Source organism: Hyperoodon ampullatus, assembly GCF_949752795.1.
Source record: "Hyperoodon ampullatus genome assembly, chromosome: 19".
In the NCBI taxonomy this organism is placed as follows: domain Eukaryota; kingdom Metazoa; phylum Chordata; class Mammalia; order Artiodactyla; family Ziphiidae; genus Hyperoodon; species Hyperoodon ampullatus.
Window position 1 is genome coordinate 38,774,377 of NC_136932.1, and position 16,410 is coordinate 38,790,786.

Consider the following 16,410-nt stretch of genomic DNA (forward strand, 5'->3'; position numbering starts at 1 on the left):
CAGCTGGCATCCTGCCCAGGAACTGGGGAAGCCATGCCCAGCTGCTGGCCTGGCCTGACCCCAGCACTTGGAGTGGGGAGACACAAGCTGGCAGCTCCCTAAGCCAGATGCTGAGAAGGCAGAGCCAAAGGTGGACACCTGGGTTCTCACACCAACACCCTGGGGCCCTGACATCCTTTTTGTGAGGAGGGAGGCCTCTATTTATATTTCCTCAGATAATCACCAAGCCTCTTGTCACCCCAGCACAGCCCTGGAGGAAAAGAAATCCTCAGTCAGGCATGTTCACTTCTTGCCCCCAGGATCATAGTGTCCAGCTCCTTTGTCACACCCTAACCCCATCGAAGAAGGTCTCCACAATTACCTAAACATTCCTCCTCCTCCCAAGGAGACTGGAAATGTGCCTGCAAATCTATACACTCCTCCCTGTTCCCTTTGAGAACTCAGGGACCCTGCCCTTTGTCCCCTGGTCTCACTCCTTGTCTCCAAATTTAGTCCCAGACATCCTAACCCATTCATATATAAGCAGTATGGGAGACCCACACAAAGACACGGGCACAGACACACCCCGCATATGCATTCTCAAATGCACAAGCATCACATACTCATGAGCACAAACCCAGAGGACAGCCTGTACCTGCTTTCAGCAGGGCTAGGTCCCTGGCTTTCTCTCCAGATGTCTCTGTCAGAGAGAACGGGGCAGGTTCTTCCCAGATGTCCCCTCTCCCCATTCTCCATGACCCCTGTCGGACTGTGGAGGCTTAGGGGACAGAAAGTAACTCCGGACTGTGGAGGCTTAGGGGACAGAAAGTAACTCTGTGAGGAGGAAGACACCAATGCCACACAGACATGAGGCCCTGTTTGGACTCCCTCCCCCAGCAAGCACTAGATTAACCCGCCAGACCTGTCTTGCTCAGGCAGAGGCAGCTGTGCAGGAGGGGAAAGTCTGGGCCTGGCCCAGCCCCTTGCTCTAGGACACAGAATCCTTCTTCCCACAACAGCCAAGGGAAAATTAGCCACAATTAACACCGGAGGCCTTGGTTTCCACTGCCTCAGAATCTGGGCACCTCCTTCCTTCATTGCTACTTCTCACAGCTCCAGCATCCTGTGCCCTCCTGTGCAGGAAGACACTCTAGGGGGGGATTGTGGGAGCGGGGAAGGTGCCTGTAGGCAGCCCCAGGTGTGGAAACAGAGTGGGGACCCTGATAGGAAGTCAGTAAGACGCCATGCCCCAGCAGCCCGCGCTCCCTCACCCCAGGGACCGCGGCTAATATGAACATGGAAACGGAGGCCGCCAGGGCAGAGGCAAGGGCAGGCCAACTGGCTAAGGACCAGGGAAATGGCCTCGGTCTCCACCAGCTGGGGGGGTGGGACACAAGCCCTGGGACCTCGCAGCCAGTTAACTCCACTCCCCACCCCAGCGGGAGGTTCCCGAACTTGGGAAGACGGCGGTGGTGCGGAGAGGCAAAGTAGACGGCGAGGAAAGGAAAGGGAGGGCAAGAAAGCAAATCTAAGTCCCAACCTCTGTCTCACCAGCCACTCAATGCTGGCCTGGAGCCCAGACTCTCCCACATCCCGGCTCAGATCTCGGGAAGACGGCGAGGGAGGAGGGAGGCGAGGAGGGTGGGCGGAGCCTGGCGAGCCGGAGGACGCAGGAGGAGCCTCGCCTCCCGCCCGCCCCTCTCTTCTTCTAATCTCACCATCAATCTCTCACACATATATTTATTTTTTCTCAAATTCCCCTCCCTCCCCCACAACGAACCACCATAATAGGTCTGCTGCACATGCGTATTGCATGCAGGGGGTGGGTTTGTATTTTCAGACCTTTTGCAAAGAAACTACCAGAATTTTCCGCACCACCCACAACCATTCCCCACCCCCACCCCCAAGGAATCACATCTATATATTATGTTATATTATTTCTCTAGACTTGCCAGAAGGGGGAGGGAGAAGAAATGAGTTTTTGGCTTCCTGCTCCCTTCCCCCATCGGCACGAGTGCTATTATTTTAAACGTTTAACAATGTACGGAGACTGGAGAGGGGGGGAAGGGATAAAATTGGTCTTGGGTAAGAATGTAAAACAAAATGGTGAGAATCAAAGCCGTCAGAATGAAAAACAATAGAAACCTCTAACACGTATAAACTCATCTTGTAGAGGAGGACGAGGGAGGGCAGCCTGAACATATTGCCTCAGAGGAGGGTTATTTTGCCCACACTTAGGTAGACAGAAATAATGGGCAGACTAAAAATATTTTCCTAAAGTTTTACCTCAGAAAGTCATCTGAGAGGGTGTATCTGGGTCACTCGTTTGACTTGGAGGGCTGAAAGGGAGATAAAATTGCCCAGGGAGAGAGAGTAGGTGGGTTTTCATTTCAAATATACCATTTAAAAAACATTTGACGATGCTTAGAAAGCAAAGGGAAAGGGGGAGGGAGTATTGACACAAAGACCCATCTCGACCTCAGATTCTTTCATGCCCTCCCCTTCACAGACCCAAATCCGGGATCAAAAACCCCCAAATACCACATTCCAAGTTCGGAATACACATAGGCGAAAGCTGCTAATGCCCTAACTTAACCTGACATCCTTTCTTCCTCTCTTTTTAGCACCTCTGCTGTCTTCCAGGCAATCCCCTACCCACAATTCTTTATTCCTTTTCCCTTCTGCAAAATCAGTGGGCTCTCTGGGATAACTTTTAAAAAACTTTTCCGGTTTTTGGACCAGCCTGATGGGAGGGGAGCTGGACTTTATCCTGTTTCCATCAGATACACATACCCCCCCCCTCCCCCGGCCCAAGAAAGCACCCCACAGTCCCTCAAAGGCTGTCTCAACTAGACAGGAACATTTGCCACTGAAGCCACACAGATCAATATGACAGCTTTACAAAGAGTATGATGTTAGACGTTTTGAAGTTTGGTACATTTGTGCTGCACCGCACCAAGAGGCCTGGGGGTGTGAACACCCGAAAGATGCTCACTTAGAGTCTATTCTGAAAAACACTAGCTGAACACTCTGGAGGGTGGCCGGAGTGGGACCACTGCTGGGCCCCCCACGCGAGGCAGCGGTCAGGCCCCTCCACCGCGGACGGAACTGCCCAGACAGTGCGGGTGACTTGTCATCCCCGGGGAGGGGTGCTGAGTGACGGTCAAGCTGCAGAACAGCTGGGTGGGCAGTTCACGCCCCCCAACGTGGTCAGGGTGTGGGTGGTTTCATTGGGAGAGTGAGTGACAGTGAATGGCAGCCACGTGAGAGTCACAGCTGGGCAGCTCGGCCACCCCAGACTGACGGGGTCATGGTGGTGGGGGGGCGCACTTGACACAAAAGAGCCCAGAGCAGAGGAGAGATAAAGGGGGTGGGGTTGGGGGCATCTGGTCTTCCAGACACTCTCCTCTCTGTCCCCAATTTTCAATGACTGCTCTCCGTAGTACGAGCCGGAGAGAGGGGGCAGGAACCAGTCTCATTCCAGGAAGTGGTCCGCGTGGAGTGTGGCCACCACCTGCCCCTAGTCGTCAGCCGCCCGCAAACATTCACCCGACCCCTCCCCCACGTGCCACCGCACTCTCCAGAGTTGGCGGGCACCGAAGTCCCCGCAGGTGGCGGGGGTCCGATGGCCACCCGCTCCCCCCGGCCTTCCCAACTCCTGGCGGGGGGTGAGGGCCGCGGTCCGCTCCTCACAGGCAAACCCCACTTCGCCTCGGTCCAACCCCACCGGGGCCGAAGCCCCAGGGGCGCCCGCTCGGCCGCCCCTCCCCCACGCGCCCCTCCCCCACGCCGCCGTCCGGCCGCCAGGGTCTCCGCGGTCCCTCGCGCGGCCAGGGAGGGGGCCCTGGCTTCGCCTCGGCCGTTTCCTGCCTACCCCCTCCCCGCCGAGGGTAAAAAAAAAAAATCTCCTCCTCCTCCTCCCCCGAAAGCCGCGACCGAGTGGCCCGGTCCGCGCATGCAGCTCGCGCCCAGCGCTCTCCAACCCGGGCGGCTGCAGCGGCGGCGGCGGCGGCGGCGGGGGAGGGGTGCGGCGGGGGAGGGGAGGAGGCCTGGCCCGGCGGCCGCCGCCGCCGCCCGCCCGGACCGCCCGGACCGCCGCGGGGCGACGGGCCCGAGACGGCGCCCCGCGCCCCGGATTCGCCTCGGCTCGGCCGCGCGGTGGGTGCCTCGCCCCCGCCCGGGCCTCGCGCGCCCGCGGCTCCGGCTCGGTCTGGGGCGGGAGGGGGCGGCGGGGGGGGGGGAGTCAGCGGCCGCTTACCTGGCGGCGGGGGCGGCGGCGGCGGCGGCGGCGGCGGGGGCAGCGGCGGCGGCGGCGGTGGCGGGAAGAGGTGGCAGCCGGGGGGGCTGTGGCGGTCGCGGCCCCGGTCGTGGCCCGGCCCGCGCCCGAGTACTCCCTCGTCGTCGTCCTCCTCGTAGTCCTCGTCGGCCGCCTCCACCTCCTCCTCCTCCTCGTCGCCCTCTTCTTCCTCCTCTTCTTCCTCCTCCGACACCACCATCTCCTCCTCCTCCTCCTCCTCGTCCCTCAGAGGGGAAGCCATCCTGTGGCTCTGGCCCCCCCACCACCCCCCCACCCACCGCCCGCCCGCCTCCCCCACCGCTACCACCACCACCTCCTCCTCCTCCTCCTCCTCCTCCTCCTCCTCCTCCTCGGCGGCGGCGTCCTCCTCCTCCTCACCGCCTCCCCCAGCCCCCAAAACCCCCGGGCCACCCCCCTCCGAAACCCCCCCCTCGGGGCCGCCGTCTGACGAGGGGGGCCAAACCACCCCCAAAAATTTTCTTGGGGAGAATTGAGGACTTTTTTTTTCTTCTCTCCTTCCTCCCGAGAGAACAAGAGAAGGGGATTAAAAAATATATATATATATAAAAGTTTTCGACTTCTCTCTACCCCCCTCTCCGTTGCTTTAAATATATTTAAATTCTGAGGGGGGCGCTCAGAAATATTTCTCAGAGCTGAGGCACTAAGATGGCCGCCTGGAAATTATTTTTAAAACAACCCCCCCTGCAGCACCGCCACCCCCTCCGTGAAGAAAGGGAGAGGGGGGAAAAATCCCCTTTTAAAACAAAATGGCTGGCTTAATATTTCATTTTCCACCCCCCCATTCTCCTCCCTGTTACACCCCCATCTCCTAGCCTCTCCTCAGAAACCCACAAATTTCTCCCTTTTTCATAACTGATTAGTGCACAGATTAATAGAGATATTTTCCTTGTGTACTGAGTGTGTGTGTGTGTGTGAGTGAGCGTGTGTGCGCGTTGGGGGGGGCATGAAGGATTTCTGCATAAAACAAAAATGGCTGCTGTGACTAACTCCCCCCTTATAAAAAAATATTTGAGGGGGGGCATTAATCAGTACTCATGCTCAGTCTGACATCAGCATAAATTGTTAAAGGTTAACTAGTTAGATACTAGTCCAACTAGATTAAAAAAATTTTTTTTCTTTACTAGTCTCTTCCTCCCCACCTCCCTTCTCTTAAAGAAAAGCTTTTTTTTTTTTTTTTTTTTCTGAATACTTCAGAAGGGAGTGGTTTGATGTGAAGGTTTTTTTTTTTCCCCTTCAGGCATTGAAAAGAAAAAAGATGAAATATATGTTTATATATAACTCTGTTTCTACATACCTCATTGAAGTCAAAACGCATTTAATTGTGTATGTATCTTTTAAGTGAGAAGGGGTACTGGATTTTTTTTTTCTTTCTTTAAAAAAGTGATAGAAATCCTAGTGACTTTTGGGGGAGAGATATGAATAGATACGATGATTGAGTTTTTTTCAAAGGAGTCCATGTTTGATTCTCCCCTTTGCCCAGCCTTCTCAGTGATGTATGATTGTAAATTTTATCCTCACTCTTTTCTCCTTTACCTCGCCTTCCCCTCCCCCAATTACTTGAACATAAAATTCATCTGATGTGGGAAATTAATTTAGGGGGTAAATAGAACAGATTTTTAGAATAAAGGGGAAAGAGTTAAGTCTGAAGATTGTGAAATTATTTTCTCTTTTCTCCTCTTTCAGTATATTTCCCTTCCTCCATGATCTCCAACACTGATAGAGTGGAAGAAACTGAGGTACCATGAAAAAGAAAAGTAACTGGGACTGAGAAAAAGAAAGAGGTAGGGGGTTACACTCACATTTTCATCTGACTTTCTGACCCATGGTTTCCCACTGTACCCCAATGTTCATCTTTAAAGTGGTATCAGGAATCAGATGGAAGGTTGGAAAGGAGTCCAAAAGTAGCGTTCTCATCCAGAGATTTGGTCAGAGAAGTCATAAAATAAAACTTGCCAGTTGAGCAATGCTAGCAAAGGAAGAAGGGCAAATAGCTCAGTTCAACCCTATTTCGTTCTTGTCACCCTTTTCTTACTACAGTTTCCTCCCATTCTTTTGATCTCACTTTGACCTTTTCCTTGCTTCCCATCCCATGCCTGTGGAATCATTTCTCTCCTGGGTTATTTCTCTGTCTCTTGAGTATAGCTGCCAGCCACCCAGCAGCCCCTGCAGGGTTTGGGAGTACCTTAAGAAGGAGAGGTAGGTAGGCAGCAACCAGAAAGTAATAGTGACAGGGCATATTTTTGCTTACAAGGTTTAAATATTCTTTATTGATGTGCCACCCCCCAACCCCAGCTAATGCTCTTTATTGAGCATTGATTTCCATCTTTTTCTTAACCCGGACTTTGGAGTTCTCTTGTTTCTGCTCCCATATCATTCCTGTACTGAGTGTAACTCCTATTCCTCTTCCATTTGATTTTGTTATGTCCTCTTTCTCGGTCCCTGTGTACTAGTCCATCTGGGTATCCCCCTCTTGCTGTACATGGGCTTCTGTGTATGTGTGTCTTTATTCTTTACCGAGACTGTCCTTTCTCATCCCTTGACTCTCAGGCTCTGTCACCTCTAAGTGACTTTCCATCTCTGTCTTCTTTCTGTTTACTTCTGTCTTCCGGGCTCTGACTGCGTGTGCCTCTTCTTCATGTGTGCCTGACTCCCCCTCTTTCTGGCCTCTCTGTGTGTGTCTGGGAAGAGTGTCCTCACGTGCATGTGGGCAGCCCTGCGCATCATGGTGCGCCCTCTCCCTCTGTGCTGAGCGCCTCTGCCTGCCTGCCTGCCTGCCACATGTGCCATGAGCTGCAGGTGTGGGGGGCGAAAGGTGGCTGTGTGCATCCCTGTACAAACATTCATCATTCTCTCGAGTGCGCTTTGCGTATGGATCTGTTAATTTGCCTGATTCTCCCTCTTGTCCATATCCCCCTCTGCCTGCCTGCATCTCCTGTTCTCTTTTCTCTCCCTACTGATCCCTTGATTTTTCTTCTTCTGTCCTTGTTTCCGCCTGCCCCTCTACCTGCTTGCTCCTGTTATGGTGTCTGCCTGCCTGCCTGCCTGTCTGCTCCTCCCTGACTGGCTGGCAGCCTCTTTCTCTCTCTGGTTGTCTGTCTGCTTCTCTGGCTGTTTGCCCACCACTCTCTCTCTAGCCATCTGTCTCCCCGCCTGCCTGTCTCTATCACTTTTTTAGTCTCCGTCTCTTGGTTTGTCTACCTTCCAGGCCCTACCATGGTTCCCTGTCTTGGTTTGCCTCTTATCTTGCCTTCTACTTGTTCCTTCTCTTCTTTATGTCTATTTAGTTCATGCTTTTTCCTGGCCTCCCTTTATGTATGTCTTCTTACCTGTCTACTCTACTTGCTTGCTGCTGTCCCACTGTTTAATGCTTGTATCTTTTTAGTGTGTCTGCTTATCAGCATTTTCTCCCTTGGCTTCCCCTGTGCCAGCATCCCATCAATGGTGATAGTCTCGCTACCACAGACCTGTCAGTGACCGCCTTGCCCCAAAGTCTTACCTGCCTTCTTGCCATATACCCTACCCTGCCTTCTCTCACTGCTTGCCTCTGTTTCAGTTCTTTCTTTTTCTTTTTATCTTTCTGGCCCCTCACACAGTCTGCCTGCCTCAATCTTTTTGCCATTTTCCCAGTCTCTCCTTGTCTTTCTGCTTTTTTGCTATCTGTCTGTCTGGCTGGCTCTTGCTGTCCACATCTCAGCTTGCTTTTTGTCTCCTCCCTTTTTTATCAGCTTTTACATAGATAGTGCATACACATGGTACAAAATTTTTAAAGAACTAAAAGTATCCTGTATGAGAGTAAGCCTCCCTCCTACCCCCCACTTCCTCTCCTCTGAGGGAGTCACTACACATTTCTTGGATCTTGTTCGAGAGAAGAGTCTACACATATATGTCTAATTGCTTTTTGCTGCACTCCTTCCAAATTCTCTCCCCGTTTTGCTGGATGCTTCTTCCTCTGTCAGTCTGTCAGTACTCCTTCCTATTTCACTGGGCTTGCCATTTCTTGCTTCTTGTTTTTTTGATTCTATTTTATGGTACTGGTCTTTTTGATTGACTGCTTGCTAGTTACACGCTTTTACTACCAGGACCTGAAGTGTGCTTAGGAAGGGCTTGCTCTGTCCTAATATCCTGTTCTGCTCTGCGTCTTGAGTTGTCCTGATGACCACACGCCATTGCTGAACTATGTATTAATTGAGAAAAGCCATGAAAGCACTGGTAGTACTGAAAAATACCTTGTAAATATAGGAACAATTAACAATTAATAAGTACAGATGGTTTGTAAGCTGAGCTTACATGCACATGGAGTAGATAGGGGCCCACTCTGCTTTTTCCATTCTATATGAATTCTTTAAAGGAATATGAATCTAGATCCTTTTAGGTTCAGCAGTACTCTTAGGCTGTTGACCTAGGCCTGTCCAAGAAGTTTGTCTTGCTCCTAGTCTAAAAAACTCTGCTTCTTACTAAAACTTTCTCCCTTTTTCATCCTTCCTTCTGGCTCTTCTCACATGCCACCTTAGAGATGTTATAACTCCTTGGGGGAAGCACAGACAACAGCCTCTATCCAAGTCTCTTCAGAAAGATGATGATAAAACTTTTACACACAATGCACTGTTCTTTCATTTTTGCTTTTTCACTGCCTGTATTCCTGAATTTAACTGTTTCAGCCTCTATCCCTGTCTCTCTCCTCTTTTTCCCTCTCTTCCTCTCTCACTTCTCTTTTCTTGGTTCTGTCTTTCCTCTTAGCTGTCTGTCTTGGGCTCCATTCTAGCCTCTCTTTCCGATTGGCCACCTTCCCTTTCTTCTGTCTGATTGGCCTGTATCCCTCCATCACCCCATCTGTCTGCTGGATTCTCCCTGTCTGCCTGCAATAATGTATGTGATAGCACTTTATAAATTATAAAGCACTGTGTAGTATAAAATGCTATTATCACTTTGTCTTCTTTCTTTGTTTATTGTTTTCTTTCTCTGCTTTCGTTCTCTCTCTCTCTCCCCCTTTCTGTTTGTCTGTCTGTCTGAGTCCCTCTTGGTGATCTTGCCTGCCTCTCTGTCTCTCTGTCAATAATTCTCCTTTCTCTCCTTGCCAGCTTGTCTGGGTTTTTTTGCCATGCTTCTTCTCTGTGTGCTCAGTTCTTGTGTCTCTCCTTCTGTGTTTCCAGGTTCCTCTCTATTTCTTTTAGCTGTCTATTCTGTCTGTCCTGAGGCCTTTTATATGTGCCTGTGTGTCTTGCTCTCTAGCTGCTTGTGTCCCTGCCTGTCAGTTCCAAAGTGGGCACCACTCTGCTTTTTTCTATCTTTCTGTACTTCGAAAAATAAAAATAAATTAAAAAATTAAAATACCGTATAACTAATTGGTAGGAGAGAATTTTTTTGTTTTTAATGAGAAGACCATTAAGGAAGTGAGAACAGGAACTCAGGAATACAGCTGTCAAATGCAAACCAGAAATTAGATGCCAACACTTGCTGCTGCTGCAAAAAAAAAGAACAAGAAAAAAATTGTAAGGGACTCCCAAACCAATAATAAGATTATTTATTTAAAGCACAAGCTAGAAACATCCAAAGCTATAGTTTCTAACCTTTTTTTTGGATCATAGAAAGTTATAAACCCCTTCCCCCAGAAAAACAGTATCTACACAAAATACCACATATGTTATCCTGAAACCTATGGAACCCAGGTTAAAACCCTGATGTAGGGAACCAATGAGAATGATTGATAGAGCACAGGCATGAACTCATGCAACAAGAAGATCAAAGGACTGTAAAAGCACTTTGCAGTCTGTGATTTTCTACCGAAGGAGACGTTAAAGAGATTCCTAGTTATCTTTTGAAATATAGAAGTTAGTGGTAATAATGAAAGGCATGTAAATGCTGAGGGTTTTCTAGGCTTAATCATGGAATTTTAGAGATAGAAGGTCATCTAAACGAGTGTTTAGGTGGCTAAGTAAGGTTGCCACCTGTCCTTTCCTGGGGAGCTCTGTCCTTTGTTCTGAGATTATATATTTCTCATATATTTTTATATAAAATAAATGTGTAATATGCTATATTTATATGAAACAAATATGCTATATATATATGCTAATGTATTTAACAGTATATTGTGTTTATTTAAAATGTTCTAAAAATTAGGTAGATCTGTGTTAGGAGGATGTCCATGATAGATTTTATAGGGAGAGAGAAGGAGAAAGAAAATGAGTTTTTATACTTCTGTACAACTTGAAAATTTTCCAACATACAGGTACTTGTTTTATAGTTACAAAATAATATTTCCAATATCTTTCTGTTAAATAATGGTGATGGGTATATAGGTTTGGTTTTGTTCTTTTTTTTTTTTTTTGGTTTTGTTCTTAATGTCATTAATTGGCGCAATAAAAAGTCAGGAACTCCATGTTGATCACTGACTTTTTTTAATGTTTTACTGGTCACTGTAATCTAAAAGTCTGGGATCTACTGCTTTAATCTAACCTCTTCTAGATTTCGTGAAGCAAGAAACCTCAGTCCTTCATATATCATAGTCATGACTTGCCATATTTACATGCCACCTATACTATTATATGCATACTATTTTCCTTTTTCAATTCACTTTTCTTTAACTTAAACAAATGTCCTTTAAAAAGTAAATTTTATATAACTAAGAAATACTATCCATAAATCCTTGATTTGATAAGGTAATTATAATTTTCCTAATTTATTTTAAAATACAAATAATTATTAAAAGTCAATAAAAATAAAAGCATCTTGCATGCTACCAGTGGTATAGGTACCATATTTTAGGAAACATCACTTTAATCTAATTTTGTAGGTACAGAAACTGGGGCCCAGATGTTGAAAGGATTGCCTAAGATCAAGTTAGTTGTTAGGTACAGAACCGGAATTTGAACCCGTATCTTCCAATTTCTAGTCTGCTGATCTTTGTTCTATATACTAAATGACTTATAAGTCAATGGATGTCCTAGGGTTTTAAAGGAACTAATATGTAAAATTGATGGTCACATGTATAACTTATTTATAACAGCTATACTACAGAACTGGCAATGGTCAACTTAATTTATCTAGTACATTATTAAACTTACATGTCTTCTGTTAACAGAGTTTCACCTCTTATCATCTACCCTAGAGAAATAGTCATCACACTTGTGCATGAGGTGACACATACAAAGATATTCATTACAACGTTGTTTGTAATAGCAAAAAACTGGAAACACTCTAAATTTCCAACAGTAATGAATAACTAAATAAACTATACAGCAGTCAAGAAAAATGAGTTACATCTACATAGTAAGATTCTTTACTATATTGTTGAATGGAAAAAGGCATGCTGCAAAACAGTATATACATTATGATATCATTTATGTTCAGAGAAACTAAAAACAATATTATGTGTTTCTACAGATACATTTATATGTATATAAATTTCTTTTAAAAATTCTGGACATATACATACCAAATTGGTCACAGTGGTTACTTTTGGGAAATAATAGTCAAGGGGGATATTTAGCTTTATTGATAATTTTGAATTTTTACAGTATTTACTTGTGTAAACAAATTTATGTAGCCTCATGATTACACTAACAAATGAAGCCAAATGGGACAAAAAGTAGTGTGATTTCTCTAAAGAAATCATTCCTCACTAATTTCTCGTTCTTTGAGGAGAAAAGTATGGAAGCAAAGTATAATCAATGTGTGTAATGTAGTTAGACTTTAGAGGACATTAGTGAGGTTCTAGTTTAAAAACTAATTAAAATATGAAGGGAAAAAAGGAAAGTTATAGAAGAGCATGTATAATATGGTACCATTGATGAAAGGGAAAAAAAAATGTGAATTTCCATAGAATATTCCTGGAAGAATAAACAAGAAACTGTAGTCATTACCACCAGGAAGCGAAACATATTTTTTCATTGTTTTTCATTGTGCATCTTTTAAAGCAACTTGAAAATGTTTTAGTGACCAAGGGATTAGTTAGGTGGAGGGAGGAGAGACATTTGAGATCGGAAATAAACACACAAAAAAGTTAATTAAGGATATGTGGTAGTGATGATTGCTGTGGGCTGTAAAAATCTGAGAGTTCAGAGAAGAGAGCTCTTAGGGAGAGGAGGGGAGGGGGACTGAAGGACTTTCATATGTAGTTGTACTTGAAGTAGGCCCCAAAACATAACTAAGACCTATATAGCAGAGAGGAGGAAGAAGGGCAGTTTAGGTTGAGTAAGAAACTGTTCACCAAGTAGTATGTCGACCTCATACAGCTGGAGTGGTAAGTTCATGATAGAAAGGAGGTTTTTTTTGTTTTGTTTGTTTTTATAAATTTATTTTATCTCTGGCTGCGTTGGGTCTTCGTTACTGTGCACAGGCTAGTTGCGGCGAGCGGGGGTACTCTTTGTTGCAGCGCGTGGGCTTCTCATTGCAGTGGCTTCTCTTGTTGCAGAGCATGGGCTCTAGGGCACGCAGGCTCAGTAGTTGTGGCACACGGGCTTAGTTGCTCCACGGCACGTGGGATCTTCCTGGAGCAGGGCTCGAACCCGTGTACCCTGCATTGGCAAGCAGATTCTTAACCCCTGCGCCACCAGGGAAGCCCAGAAAGGAGGTTTTTAATTTAAAAAATTATATCTATTATTGAGAACTACTTCACAGGTCCAAAAGAGTATGTATAACATACATCAGCCACAAAGAATATTAAAATGAACACATGTATTCAATATCGGTTTAATAAATATAACATTAGTAACATCTTTGAAGCCTCGTAATGGTCTTCCATATTTCACATTCCTCTCCTGCCCCCTGCCCTACCAGTATCCTGAATCTTGTGTTATCATTCACTTGTTTTTTCTTTCTGATTAGTTCCCTTCCCACCTGTAACTTGTTTTTCTTTTTAATTTAAGTACAGTTGATTTACAGTGTTTCAGGTGTACAGCAAAGTGATTCAGTTATATACTTATATATATATTCTTTTCAGATTCTTTTCCATTATAGGTTATTACAAGATACTGAATATAGTTCCCTATGTTATACAGTAGGTCCTTGCTGTTTATCTTTTTTGTATATAGTAGTGTGTATCTGTTAATCCGAAATTCCTAATTTATCCCTCCCCCCACCTGTAAGTAACTTCTTAATTTTGAAAAACTTCAAGCCTACAGAAAAGTTGAAGAAGTACAGTGAACACCTATATACTCTTCACCTGGATTTACTGATTGTTGACCTTTGGCCACACTGACAGAATGACATGAGCAAATGCTTATGATCTAATGTTAATTGCATAAAACAATATAAAGCCATATATGTAGTATAATCACAACCATGTAAGAAAATACTAGAAGGAAGTGGATAAAATGTTAATACTGGTTTCTGCTGAGTGATAGGAACAAGAGTGATCTTTGTTTTGCATCTTTATGCTTCTCTACCTGGAATTTTCTGTAAGTAACACATATTCTATAATGAAAATTTAAAAATCTTTTCAAGTTTAAAAAAATAATCTTAAAAATATATGGAGAGAGAGAGAACAGGAGATAGTATCTAACGTTTGTTCATCAAGTTTGGTAGTCCCAAAAAGTTTAAAACACAGTAATATGGAAAACACAGGTACAGACCTCATATCTGAAGGAATCTAATTCTTTTTCTGCAAGGTTGTTTCCCATCTTGTGTGAAAAGGCCCTATTTCTTTAAGGCTCCAGCAGTCCGGCTGTTTACCCCTCCACTTCTCTCCCTGGCTGTCATCTGCTTTCCTCCCGATCATTCCCCTCATTCATTGAAGACTGACGCTTGGCTCAGTCCTGCCCTCGACGCTGTAACCAGAGACCTTTCTCACCATTTCCACTTCTCTCTCCCACCTCTAGGAAATAGTAAATTCTTACCTCTTCTGAAATATTGAATTCAAGCCTCCTACTTTGGCTACAGCTTTCTATCCTTCCAGCTGTCTCATTGATTCACTATTCTTGGACCCATGAGACCCTGTAATCCCTTAATTCTTCCATTTTCTCCTAATCAGCTCTACCATGTTCTCCCCTCCTTCCCTGTCCAACTTAGATTCCATGGTCTGTCATTTCAGCCACTGTGCTGCCCGCGTCTCAGCACCCTCTTTATTTACCTCTTGCAAACCCCCAACCTTGGATCACTTCGGCTGTCTGTTTACACTCAGGAGCACTTTGCGTGACCACGTGGTGTCAGAACACCATGACCACTCCAGATTAGTGTCCCTGCTCAGAAATCCTTTTTCCTAGTCAGCTTCCTTTCAGTTCTCCATGGTGACTTTTTCAAACCTTCCTCAGATTCCTCAAACCTCCTCCATCTTATGCTTCAGTAGAACATCTTATCATCTCCCTCTAGGAGACAGATCACCAGATGAGAACTCCCTTGAAATACTGACACTAAGACTACATATTTAACTGTATTCGTATTTGTCCTTTCCTCCCTCCTATCCTGTCCGAAGCTGATGCCTACACTTGGGCTCTGGCTCCCAGCCTTGCCACCTTCTCAGGGTGTAATGGTTAACAGTGATCCCCTAACTCTCCTTTATCTCCCACCCTACTTGCTGCTTCACAAGCACATTTAAATGTACTCAAATCTCCCCAGCTTTAAAAGAGACACTCTGGACCCCAAGCTGCCACCCTACCTCACTGTGCCCATCACAGCCACGCTTCTTGAAAGAATTGTTTACACTCAGTCTGCTTTTCTTGCCTACTCATTTTCCAACCCTCTGCCCAGCCTCTCTACAGAAACTGCTTTCACAAGATGACCAACAACCTGGTTACTGAATTAAGAGGAAATTTCTGAGTTCTTAACTTGAACACCCCCTTCTTGAAATAGTCTTTGTGATCTGTGTGAGTCTGTGATCTCACATCTGCTCATACTTCTGTTGCTGCCTTTTAGCTAAATACTTTCCTTTGCTATTCATTGAGTAAAGGGGATACCTTAAGAAGAAAAGGAAGGGATTTCCCTGGCAGTCCAGTGGTTAAGACTCTGCACTCCCGATGCAGGGTTAGGGTCTGGTCAGCATGACCAAAAAAAAAAAAAAAGAAGAAGAAGAAAAGGAAGATTTAGCCCCAAATTGTTATATTTGTCTTTTTCCAGTTTTTGGCCAGGCTGCGAGGCATGCAGGATCTTAGTTCCTCAACCGGGGATCGAACCTGTGCCCTCGGCAGTGAAAGCACAGAGTCCCAACCACTGGACCACCAGGGAACTCCCTCCCAGTTTCTTTTAGACCTGCTTTGATTGACCACTATGATGGAAACAATATAACAGTCCTATACAAAATGACAAAAACCAAACATTTTTTTTCCCCTTTGACATTGCCTTTTAACAATTTCTTAATAGGTTTTCACTGACTGGCCAGCCAGAATGCTTTGCTTTCCACCTACTGTTAAGCCCCGGATATTTCAGGAGAACTGCCCTGACCCCTTTCCTGGCAAACCCCAAGCTGTCATCCTCCTGCCCCTTTGCTTGCTCGTGGGCCCTTTCCCCACCTAGCTCTCTGGATAGGGAGAGTTAATTTCAGACTAAATTGGATATGATTAGTAAATTAAAATTGACTACTTTTTTAAAAAAGATGCTATATTCCCAAACTATATAACTTCTAAAATGTATTCCAGAGCCAAGTAATGAAGTTATTCACTGCCTCCATCAGAGGAAGAGTTTGAGCTCTGGATTCAGGCAGCACCTGGAATCCAAGTTCTGCCACTTTACTAACAGTAACCCTGGGCAAGCAACTTATCCCTCAAGTCTCAGCTCCCTTATCTGTCAAACAGGGATATTAATGCCTACCTCACGTGGTTGTAGTGAAGATTTCGAGCTAACTTACATAAAGCACTGGCTATAAGGCACTTGATAGTTGGTAGCTAGTGTTCTAAACAGTCACGTTTACTGTTAGCCATTTCTCACTTCAGAGAGATTCACTTAAGATGCTTGTAAGGTGAGAGGATTGACAACCTGGGTTATTTCATAACACCTTAAACTGAAGGAGCAAAGGGCTGACTTTAGTTATTCTTGTTCCCAATAGTTGCCCCATTTCCTTGCTTTCCCCTGCTTTATTTAAATAAGCTCAACTCTGGTATGATATGAAACAAACCACATTTTACTATACTCAGTTCTCCCAGTAGAGGCACAAACACTGTTGTTAGGTTAGAAACCAAATGTTA

The 16,410-nt window shown here is 45.6% G+C and overlaps 2 protein-coding genes across 4 annotated transcripts in view; one reads left to right on the forward strand and one right to left on the reverse strand.

Annotated features, from left to right (window-relative positions):
- CHD3 (chromodomain helicase DNA binding protein 3) overlaps positions 1–4,517 on the reverse strand; it is a gene marked incomplete at its 5' end in the record, with an annotated part of 24,156 nt that extends 19,639 nt beyond the window's left edge. Inside the window, one exon of the mRNA XM_079724680.1 lies at positions 4,238–4,517. Coding sequence (XP_079580806.1) covers positions 4,238–4,517 — 280 coding nt within the window. The remainder of the gene's footprint in view (positions 1–4,237) is intronic.
- The window catches only part of NAA38 (N-alpha-acetyltransferase 38, NatC auxiliary subunit), a 24,236-nt gene continuing 11,842 nt past the window's right edge, over positions 4,017–16,410 (forward strand). For all 3 annotated transcript variants that reach the window (XM_079724682.1, XM_079724684.1, XM_079724683.1), the window contains exons 1-2: positions 4,017–4,137; positions 5,981–6,078. The gene's annotated coding sequence lies outside the window, so the exon portion shown is untranslated. The remainder of the gene's footprint in view (positions 4,138–5,980; positions 6,079–16,410) is intronic.